Raw genomic sequence first — 11,232 nt, 5'->3', positions numbered from 1 at the left:
CTCTAATAAGTGTGCTGGTGGTCATTTTGGAAATTATTGCTCAGTTAATAAGATTCGAAGACTTATAGTAGCTTTGATGTCTGCCTAGTTGCCTGAATTAATGGTAATTTTATAGCACTTTCATACAAAAGCACTTGCACAATGCTACCATTAAAATTCACCGGTCTGGCCATCAGGAGCTTTTAGGTTTCATTGTCTTGATCAAATGCACTTTGGCAAACCACCACCTCTGTGATTAATGGATGACCTGCTTTCCCCCTCAAACATATGACATTGAGAAACAGCTTTGGTTTCCTATGACGCAATAATTGGAGGGAAACCTTAAGAGTCATAGTCACAGTTATAATGTTTTCTTTAAAACCAGTTTTAATGACTCACTTTATTCAAGTTTGGCTTTTGCTGCTGGAATCAGATCAGTCAAATCCATCAAAACGTCTTCAAATGAACCCAAAAACCTGTTTTTTTTTTTACTTGTTTGCTGTTCTCTGTTTTTCCATGTTTTTAATGCTCTTTGTAGTTTTAACCAATTTGTTATTCCTGCTTCTACCAGGGACATTCTTTTTTTTAAAACCCTTTATTTGTATTATTCATGTCAACAGTTCAAAAGGAACTCCATAAATTGATTTTTTTTTCCAGTTAGTGAAGGGCGCTCCACCTATTGTGTAGGAAAAAGAGAAAGTGATAATAAATAAACACATTATAAGCAAAGAAAGATTGGTTTACCTCAGACAAAAGGGGATAGTTCATCTTTACGTGTTTCTATTTCCATACAAAGAACTTTTTCTTTGTGATTTCTTTGTCATTTCTATCTATTTTGACAATTGTGGGCATGTTTTTGTAGCCACTTCTTACTAATTAATTTCAAAGCAATATTCTTACCAGATGCTCACCTCTTTTGTCAACCGTTTCTTTAAGCTTTTCTTCCCTAGAAGGGCAAAATTATGGTTAACACAAAGCAAAAAATTGAATGATGTGCTCCATTTCTTCTATTGTTTTTAACTCTGGTTGTGTTTTCAATCCAGTTTGGTTGACAGTAAGCTGATCAAAGTCTTGTTTTAGTCTTGAAGTTTGGTGCAGTTCCAAGATTCGTCTCTTTATATTGTAAGACAGAGCTTTTTAGAAGTAATATCTCTCGTTGGTTGTTGTTCTGCTGTTTCAAACACGAACCAAATGCAGATTTAAACATTAATAAAGTGACACATTTACAGCATTATACAACATGTACCTCACTTACAGTACAGTATTGTCATCACCTTTTCAACTGCTCTTCCTCACCTTTTGTCCTGTTTCCCTGCACTTCCTGAAGTATAAACAGTAACACGTAACACCTTTTTCCTTTAACATGTTTTAAAAAAAATTATTGTTTACTTAAAGTCCCCTTATTTAGCGTCTGCAAGTGTTAATAAATGGTTTATAACACACTTATGTATTTATAAGCAGATATGTGTTTATTAATGTATTTATCAACAACTATAACTACTCCTGTGGGCCCCTATAGGTGGAGGCTGCTGTATAAACAGATAATGAATGACAATATAGTAAAACACGGTTGTAATTATATGTAATATGTCGTCATAGAAGGACTTAAAATGTCCTTATATCTGCCTTATAGTGTATTAAAAACCATTTATTAAATGTTTATATACTGCTTATGAATTCTGAATAGGAAGATTTAATGTGTTACTCTTTGTTGTGATGGAAAACTGACATTATGTTTTTTCTTCATAGAGACTTTTAAGGTCTCCAAGAACAAACAGAAGCAGTTGCGCAAAACCGTCCAAGTTTTTCCAACTTAAAGGGGCACTCCACCAATTTTGCGTGTCAAAGTTGGTTTGCTAGTCACAGGGAAACGCTGTTGGCTAAAAATGACATTTATAAACGACACTGTGCTGGGAAATGTAATCGCTGTGTGGATGATGTTCATAGGAAGTGAAGGAAGCTCTAGAGGTGGATGGTTGGCGGGAAAGTTCAGGAGTTTGACTCAAGAGACTGGAGTCAGGTTTAAGCAACAAAAGCACTTTTTGTGGTTTTTTGTCATTTATATAATGTTATAATGTTGTCAGACGAATATCTTGCTGCATGATTTACAGTTTAAAAAGACTCCTTTTATGGCCTTCCTCCCAATGCGCCCACTCTGTTCTGATTGGTCAGCATCAGGAAGCTTCCTCCTGCTCCAGAGGCTACGTAAACAAACTATAGTAGCAGGATTTCTTTTTCTCATTCTTTACTTGAACTTCTCAAATACATTCATACATGTTGGAGCCTGAATCTGATCTGAAATATATGAGAGTGGACAATGTGAACAACACAGAACAACCTTAGTAACCAATGAACATCATCATGAGGAGGAGGTGGAGGTAACTTTGCAGACAGAGCGTTCAGAGCAGGTTGAAGCTTTAGACTTTCAGGGAGCATTTTAACATTTTACCTGAAGTTTTGAAACTCATAACAGTATAAAACAGAAAATCACAAAAAGCAGGTTATGTTCCCTTTTAAACATAAACCTTTCAAAGTAAAAAAAAAAAAAAAATGCCGATTTAAATTAACTTGGCCTTTTAAAATAAGATTTCGTTTTACTTGAAGTAAAAGAGAAATCAATAAAAAACAAATGTTCCTGATAGAAGATCAAAATTACTCCTGAGGGCATCTTGCCCCAGACAGTGGGACTCCATCAAACACATTACCTCCCAAACTGTGTTTTGTTTTATGCACATTCAAACATCTTGTGTCTTTTCAGTAAATAGACAATGTTCTGAAAGGGGGCATCTTCCCACATCTTAACATACTGCTTCACAGGAGTACTCTAAAAAATAAATCTTAGTGTTAAAATTTGAGGACACTGTGTGCAGACTTGTTGGAAGAAACTACAACTGTTCTCTTAGCAGTACTCACTCTGTTCTACACTGAAGATGACAAAACTGCAAACAGTTTGTGTGAATCTTCATGCGAGCTGATAATAACATAATATGATAATAGCTTTAATTTGGACTCAATTCACACAAAGACAAGGGCAGCAGTCTAATTAAAGTGGTTGTTTGCTGTTATTCATGTATCATGTGTTCATTGGTTTGCTGTGAGGCTTGTTTCTGTAGCAGAATACCTTTAAGTGAAAAAGCAGATATATTTAAGGAAGTTTCTTAAAGAGATTTCATTGTTAGGAAAACTTGTGTGGATTTTTGAAGGGAAGCTGTAACTTTGATACGTCACGTCTCTGTCTGCCTGCAGGAGTTTTCCACTGTCAGCGAAGCAGCAGTTTGTTTTCTCGCTCAATGCTGAGAAAACAAGCGCTGTGTCTGAGGTTATCAGGTTATCGCCACATAAACACATTAATGCTGCACAGACTCGCTCAGACTCCTCCTCCACACACACACACGTTTACACACACACACACACATTTACACACACACACACACACACGCACGTCATGGTCAGAATAACTGGAAGGCTAAATCAATATTCAGGTGAGCAGGTTCATTCAGCATTAACATTCAGCATTAATTAGATGTTAATCAGACGTATTCAAGGCAAGACTGGATTACCAGCTGGGCAAAATGGGCAACTCCAGACACCCAGGGGCCCCAAAAGTGTCACGTTTACTCCACATCATGTAGTTTGATCATTCGCACCACTGAAGTAGAATATCAACTATAACAGCACTGTAAGGCTGCAACTATTATTTTTTTTATCAATAAGTCTGACAATTATTTTCTTTAATGACTGATTAATTGTTCAGTGTATAAAAAGTCAGAAAATAGTGAGAAAATGCTGATCTTTATTCCCTGAAGTGAACATGACTTGTTTTGTCTGAGCAACAGTTAAAAACACAAAGACGTTGAGTTTCCTATCATGGAAAACTGGGAAAACTAGCAAATATTCACATCTGAGAAGCTAAGATCAGCATTTTTGCTTGAAAAATGATTAATCAGTTATCAAAATTGTTGCCAATTAATTGTCTGACAATCGACTAATCAATTAACCAATCATTTGAGCTCTAGAGTACTATCATGTGTAGTGACAACAACAAAGAGGTAAATCCTGGTTCCAGGAACGCTCTTTGGTTCCAGTTAGTGCTGATATTATTAGTTAATTTATCAATCAGCTGACAATATGAAATAAATCAATGATATGATGATATCTGTACTAACGTAAAGTGCAATTAGTTGTATATCAACTACATTTTGGAGGGAATGTGCTGAAAAAACAACTGGAGCTGCAACAACGATTAGTCAATCAATTGATTTTTATAGATAGAAGATAATTGTTTTAATGATTTATTAAGCAAAAATACCAAAAATTACCTGGCTGCAGCATCTCAAACATGAGGATTTTACACTTTTTTGTGTCGTACATGATATTAAACTAAATATCTTTGAGTTCTGGACTGTTGATCAGACAAAACAAGACAAAAAAAGTTAAGTTAAAGTTTTGAATATGTCATCTTAGGGAAATATTGGAAATATAATTGGTATTGTGCACTCTTCTCTGATATTGTAGGGCAAATGATGACTTGATTAATTGAGAATATAACCAGAATAATAAAAGATGACAATAACCACTAGTTGCAGCTTAAAAAGAGAATTCCTTCTTCATGTGATTTTGAATAGGACTTCCAGACAGATTTCTGGCAGTCGTCGCTTCATCTTTCACGGTCATTATTTTGGTTTATTTGGACTTTTATCTGTCCAAACACTCAGGAGATTCAGCAGATATTCTTCCCTTTATCTCGTGTTGCTTCTGTGGTTTGCAAGGTTGTTTTGTGGTGGGAGGGGAGAGGAAGAGTGTGTGTTGGGTTGCGGTGTATATAAAGTGTGTGTTGGTACAGGGGGGATGGTCTCCGGTCTCAGGGGCAGGACCCTATAAAAGAATTTCAATCTGCAGCTCTGTAGCTCGGATTCATATCAGGAGTCGCTGTGCGCCACGGATGGATTTTTTTTAACCGGTTCATTCTCCTTATATCCACGTGCAACCCGGTGAGCGTCCCGTCCATGTTGGAGTAAGCGAGGATTAATTTGACAGCCACATCCCCGGTGGTGACGGTTACGCACAGACCGGCAGCCACCTCCGTGCGCACGGAGGAGAACCGGCCATGATGTTCTTCCCCTCGGAGACCTCCTGCAACATCACGGGCAGAAACTGTACGGAGGGATTCAACTTAACGCAGCAGCCGGAGACCGGCACCGCTACGGCTGTTGGGAACGCCAGCGGGGAGAGAAACGACAGCGACCCGTTCGGACGGAACGAGGAGGTGGCCAAGATCGAAATCACCGTCCTGAGCCTCGCGTTCCTCGCGGCCGTGGTGGGAAACGTGAGCGTGCTGCTGGCCATGTACAAAACCCGGCGGAAACCGTCGCGCATGCACCTGTTCATGAAGCACCTGAGCCTGGCGGACCTGGTGGTGGCCTTCTTCCAGGTGCTGCCGCAGCTCTGCTGGGAGATCACCTTCCGCTTCTACGGGCCAGACTTTCTGTGCCGCATCGTGAAGCACCTGCAGGTGTTGGGCATGTTCGCCTCCACCTACATGATGGTGATGATGACCCTAGACCGATACATCGCCATCTGTCACCCGCTGCAGACGCTCCAGCAGCCCACGCAGCGCGCGTACATGATGATCGGCTCCACCTGGGCGTGCAGCCTGGTCCTCAGCATCCCGCAGTACTTCATCTTCTCCCTGAGCGAGGTGCGCCCCGGCTCGGCCGTCTACGACTGCTGGGGACACTTCATGGAGCCGTGGGGACTGCGCGCGTACATCACCTGGATCACCGCCGGGATCTTCGTCGTGCCAGTGGCCGTGCTCGTGTTCTGCTATGGTTTCATCTGCCGCACAATCTGGATGAACCTCAAATATAAGACGCGGAGGAAGAGCGTCGGCGCAGTGGCGGAGGCCACCAAGAGCGGGATCCTGGGCAGGAGCTCGGTCAGCAGCGTGAGCACCATCTCCCGTGCCAAATTACGCACGGTGAAGATGACTTTCGTGATCGTGTTGGCGTACGTGGTGTGCTGGGCGCCTTTCTTCACCGTGCAGATGTGGTCAGTGTGGGACAAGACCTTCTCCTGGGACGGTGAGTCATCTGCTGTGAAGATGCCACCTCTCCACTAACGTTTAGACAAAGTTATACCTGCAAGTAGTTAAGTAAAATGAAGAATTTATGTCCATTTAGACCTTTTATAGAAACAATTAACGCAGGAAGTTCCTAAGTTTTCTGGCTTGTGACCCCATTTTTCTCAAATGGCTTTACAAATAGACCCTCGATTCGTTTATGGAAAGAAAAAAAAATTTAGGGGAAAAAAGAAACGTCAGGAGGAGCAAAAGAGGAGGAATATGGAAAATCAAGATAACAATATCTTATTATACAATGCAACTTATGTATTTCAACTTTAAATTTATTGTACCCAAGGGGCAATTTGTGTTGCAGAAGTGTCAAACACAGAACACACACATATGGAGACTTGACCATAAAACATTTTAAAATGTATATAAAATATTGCAAAAATATGTAAAACCAACGAGCTGTCAGCATTTTTGCTTCTCAGATCGTTTCATCGGAGTAATTAATAGAGGCATGAAGAGACATAATTAGCCATTATTACACAAGAAAAGAGCAAAATGTTGCCAGATCTGGTTGCAAAGTCCTAATGGTGATCAATTTCACAGGCAAAACATTTTTAATTCAACATAAAAGGTCAAAGTTAATGTCTACTCTATGTGATGACCTTTTCATTTATTCATAAATGAACTGAAATAAACTGGTGCTCCAGGTGTATAAGCGTGGTGGGTCACGTTGAAAAAGTGGAAATATTTGAGTTAAAACTCAGACATGTACAGTCAGTGTTGTGTGATTTTCATATGATGGAGGTGAGGAAATGAATTTTGTTTTGCAGCCTCAAAGTCTGTAAAGACCTGCCTTACTTCGGGCTGACGGAGGTGATCACCCCAAAGAATTTCATTAAGGCTTTCAAGGAAAGTTTTACTTACTCACAATGGTCTCAGTGCTGCTTTCAAGGGCTTTTTTAAACTAACAGGAACACATTTTCAGAGGAACATTGAGTTCTTGACCTTTTTTGGCATTAAAAAAAGTCAAAACTTAGAGATGTTGAATAGAAACTGCAGCATTGAAACGTCACAAAAACACTGACTGAAGATTTGATGAGTTTCTCAGGGTGAATCCCAGATCCTTGATCCAAACTACTTTGACAATGAAAGTAGATCCAACAAAGGCTGCAGATAAAAGAGAGGCAGGTTTTCAGACAAACTGACAAAAATTGTTCGGTTTATGTAATACCAAGTTAATGTCTTCCATCCACCCTTATTTTGGAGAAAACACTAAAGTGACGAATTAAAATTGCTGCAGTTCCTGAACCACATATATATATATATAAGTAAGGTATTGCCAGGTCAGAAACACAGGAGGCAATACAGAAATAGAGCAGGAGGTACCTGAAATCAGAACAGAAATGTAAAAATTTTGTCCACCGGAAAGTCTAATTAACTGCCTGTTGCTTTGTGTGTAAAGGTCGAAGGCGGTATGGGGCTGCAAACTAAATACCAGCAAATACCAGCCTTGAATCTGAAGAAGACAGCACACAGATTCCTGAGAGGACATTTGGAGATATTTTTGTAAACACGAGGTCTTCCTGATTACAGTAAAACCACAAGGGGGTGTGACGTATCGAGACAACAAAGGGAGAGAGGGAGGAGAAGTTCAGACATGAAGCTAGAAGTGGAAAGGATAAGAATTTGTAACCTGGTTCGAGACGTGTGAATCGCTGTCCACGTCTCAGATTTTTTTCTGTGATTTAAATGATGTTGTGCTCGTTGACAGCTGTCTCCACGGGTTGGAAAATGAACTGTGTCAATCAGAGTTTTGTAGGAAGGTTTAATGATAGAGTTGTCATCTTCCTGTGTCACAGACATGTCATGCACATTTCCAGCTCTATATTTATATTCTGGGGCTCTACTGGAATATCTTTGCATGTTTAACAGTTAAAACATCCTTATTTACCTTCTACTGGTCCTTTATTCAGCCCCTCAGTTCAGCCTTTGTCTGAAACAGGCCGTTTTAGCTCCTGTCTCTTTAAGACCCCCCTCCTAATGAGCCCACTCTGTTCTGATTGGTCAGCTTCAGGAAGCTTCCTCTGACTCTGGAGGCTACATAAACAAACTATAGTAGCAGGATTTCACTTCTTTTTCTCCTTGTTTACTCGAAATGTCAACTTCTCATATACATCTGTACATGTCGGAGCCAAAATCTGATCCAAAATATGTGAGCGGACAACGTGAACAACCATAGCAACAACCATAGCAACAACAATAGCAACAAAGGCTACTGAACGGATGGCTGTCTGATGTTATCACGAGGAGGAAGTAGAGGTAATATTGCAAATGAAGCGTTCAGAGCAGGTTGAAGCCCTGGAGTTTGACTTACTGGGAGCATTTTTACATGTGTTCACCTCATGTTTTGGACCTTTGACCATGTCTAACATCCAACATTATAACAGTATATAAATGACAGAAAATCACAAAAAGCATGATATGTCCCCCTTAATGATTATTGTTATGTATTCTGAAACACATTTGTTGATGAAAACAGCAGCTTATCAGTGTCCCTGGATAAAATCCGCAATGCAAAAGTCCCTAATGTAAATCTAATGATAACATGAGAGGCTCAAACTGGGGTTCGGGGAGAGAATAAACATTTAGCAGGCAGGTCAGTGACTCAGAGCCACAGTACGACTCCCCCGAGAGAAAGTGTAAACACCTCAGATTAGTTGTTGACATCTCAGAGCGTGCCTCATAAATCTTTCCATTTCCCTGTAGACTCCGAGAACGCCGCCGTGACGCTCTCCGCCCTGCTGGCCAGCCTCAACAGCTGCTGCAACCCCTGGATCTACATGATCTTCAGCGGCCACTTGCTCTCGGACTTTGCCGGCAGCCTGCCGTGTTGCAGCAGGCTGAGGAACAAGTTCAGCCACCAGGATTCGGACAGCAGCATCCGCCGGACCACGCTGCTGTCTCGCCTCCAGGGTCCACGCCTTTCGGAGCCGTTTAGAGACTTCAACCCCACCTCCAAAAACTGTCTGCCGGTCCCATCTGCATCCTGACCACCAGATACACTATCTGTGTTTGTGTCTGTTTAGCTAAAACCATATAGCAAACATGGATTGGTCTTAATCTGCTGGTTTGTAGCAGTGAAGGAAAGCATGATCTCATCTGAGGGTGCGGTCACACCTACTGTTTGTTTTCTTTGGTCCGAACCAGAGTGGAAAAGTTTACTCTATGGCAGTTTTCGGTGTTGGTTTGTTTGGGTTCACATGGCTGTTAGAAAAAGCGTATTAATAACTCCTTTTAGCCCGGCAGGTTGGAGAATTCAGGGGGTTAGATGGAGTCAAAACAGTCACTGAAACTTTAGCTGATGTTCTTGTCTGCGCTCGTTGCTGTGATTTAAATTCTTTAGTGTCAAACATGTGAAATAATGGCTGAATATGAGCATTCATCCACACTGAGATTAATTTTGTGAAGTATGAGGACGCATGTTAACAAAATATATCTTTATACTCATAAACCCTCACATTAAGGGGATGTTTCCTGTAGATTTTCAGATTATGGTCTAAGCTCTCCTGGAAGAGAAAACAGACGGACAGCTGTTCAAATGGAAGTGGCTCTCCAAACCTGGACTACAGGAGTAAACAAACACTCTGCAGCGAGAATGAACTCTTCCATATTTGGGTTGAATGTACCACATGTGATGTTGAATTTAAGCTAGGAGTACAGTGGGTATGAATGGTTGCTTTCACAGGACTAACTGTGGACAAACATGGTTTACATTTGATGTATATTTGCTTGGAGAGCTGCTGTGATTTTTTTTGATGTTTGAGGCAAGTTTACAAGCTTGATTTCCAAAAGATTTAAAGGATAAGACTGGTGTTTTTTCTATATCCTCTTATTAATCAACAAATCCTGTGAAATGATCAAAACCAACAATGTGTTTATCTCATCTCTTAATACTTTCTGATTTCCCATTGATTCCTCCAGAAGACATTCATCTTTAAAAACAAACATATGGTCTTTTTTTTTAAAAGAGGCTCAGTAATTTCCTAAAACAGAAAATTGTGCATTTGTTGGGGACTATTTTCAGCAGCGGACAGAGAAATAAGATATATCAGGCTTTGGATACACACATGATACATGTTCATGGATCAATTCATTGTTGGTTATTGTCTTTTGATGGGAACTGCTGTCAATTAGAAAAATGCAGAATATCACCAGATTTATCCTTTAAAACCTAAATTAATTTTAATAAAAGAATCATTTGTATTTTTTGACATAAAGCAATGGCTTATTTATTGTTCACTCAATAGATATAAGTTGAGAGTATGAAAAAAATTTGGCCACTTAAGATTTATTTCAGCAGTATTTTGCCGGTGAACCACACATTTCAAGTGCTGCTGTTCGTTAAAACCTTATTACTTCCACACTGATGCTATTTCAATCTGTCTAAAGATACTATACAAATATCAAAAGAAACAGTAAAACAGGTTAAGAAACTCTACAGCCACTGAGACCCTTAAGGTTACCTTATTATGGAATTAAATACAACTTTTCACATCATTTGTTTTAATGGTTAAAGGTGCACTAGTCAATATTTTTATGTTAACAATGAATCAAATGACTACATGTAACATGACAATTATCTTATATTGATAAACCCAGAGAGGATTATTAACAGCTCTGCAGCTCTGTGGGGCTTTTAAGCCTCTTTTAGCTTTTGATTTTGGCTTTTTGTGGGATTCTGCTGCCCCTCAGTGGTTAAAAAAACAAACAAACAAAAAAAAACAACCCAAACAATTATTGCAACTTTAACATTTGATTTAGCTTGACTCTGATTACTGCTGTTTATTTTTGTTTTGGTAAACCAAAAACAGCTCTCAGCTGAAATCTGTGCACCATCGCCACCAATTTATGTCAAACTATACAAAGTGTTACTGTAAACTGCAGCATTACAGGCACATGTACATAGTGTATTACAGCACACTTTTGAAAGGTACTTGGGCTGCAACTAATGACTGTTTTCATTATCAGCTAATCTGCCTATTATATTCTTGTTTCTTGATAAAATGTCAGAAAAAAGTAAAAAAAAAAAAAAAAAAGTCCCATAAAACCAAGTTTCTATGTTCAAACAGTTTTTCCATGCAAAAATCAGCCCAGAACCTAAACCTTTCAATTTACTATCATAA

At 39.6% G+C, this 11,232-nt stretch overlaps 1 protein-coding gene across 1 annotated transcript; it reads left to right on the top strand.

Moving 5' to 3' along the window:
- The first annotated feature begins 4,870 nt into the window (after positions 1 to 4,870).
- Positions 4,871 to 10,098, top strand: LOC121890338 (arg8-vasotocin receptor-like). The gene is made up of 2 exons (XM_042402480.1): positions 4,871 to 6,059; positions 8,816 to 10,098. Exons 1-2 carry the CDS (start codon positions 5,087 to 5,089, stop codon positions 9,097 to 9,099), a joined length of 1,257 nt encoding a protein of 418 aa, XP_042258414.1. The 5' UTR covers positions 4,871 to 5,086; the 3' UTR covers positions 9,100 to 10,098.
- The last annotated feature ends 1,134 nt before the right edge of the window (positions 10,099 to 11,232 follow it).

The sequence above is a fragment of the Thunnus maccoyii genome, chromosome 23, assembly GCF_910596095.1.
Source record: "Thunnus maccoyii chromosome 23, fThuMac1.1, whole genome shotgun sequence".
NCBI lineage: Eukaryota > Metazoa > Chordata > Actinopteri > Scombriformes > Scombridae > Thunnus > Thunnus maccoyii.
Note: the sequence above shows the minus strand (reverse complement) of the source record. Positions and strands in the feature narration are given on the sequence as shown.

Coding starts and splice junctions, on each gene's coding strand:
- LOC121890338 (XM_042402480.1), top strand. CDS start 5,087: ATGATGTTCTTCCCCTCGGAGACCTCCTGCAACATCACGGGCAGAAAC. Junction 6,060..8,815: donor CAAGACCTTCTCCTGGGACG/GTGAGTCATCTG, acceptor ATTTCCCTGTAG/ACTCCGAGAACGCCGCCGTG.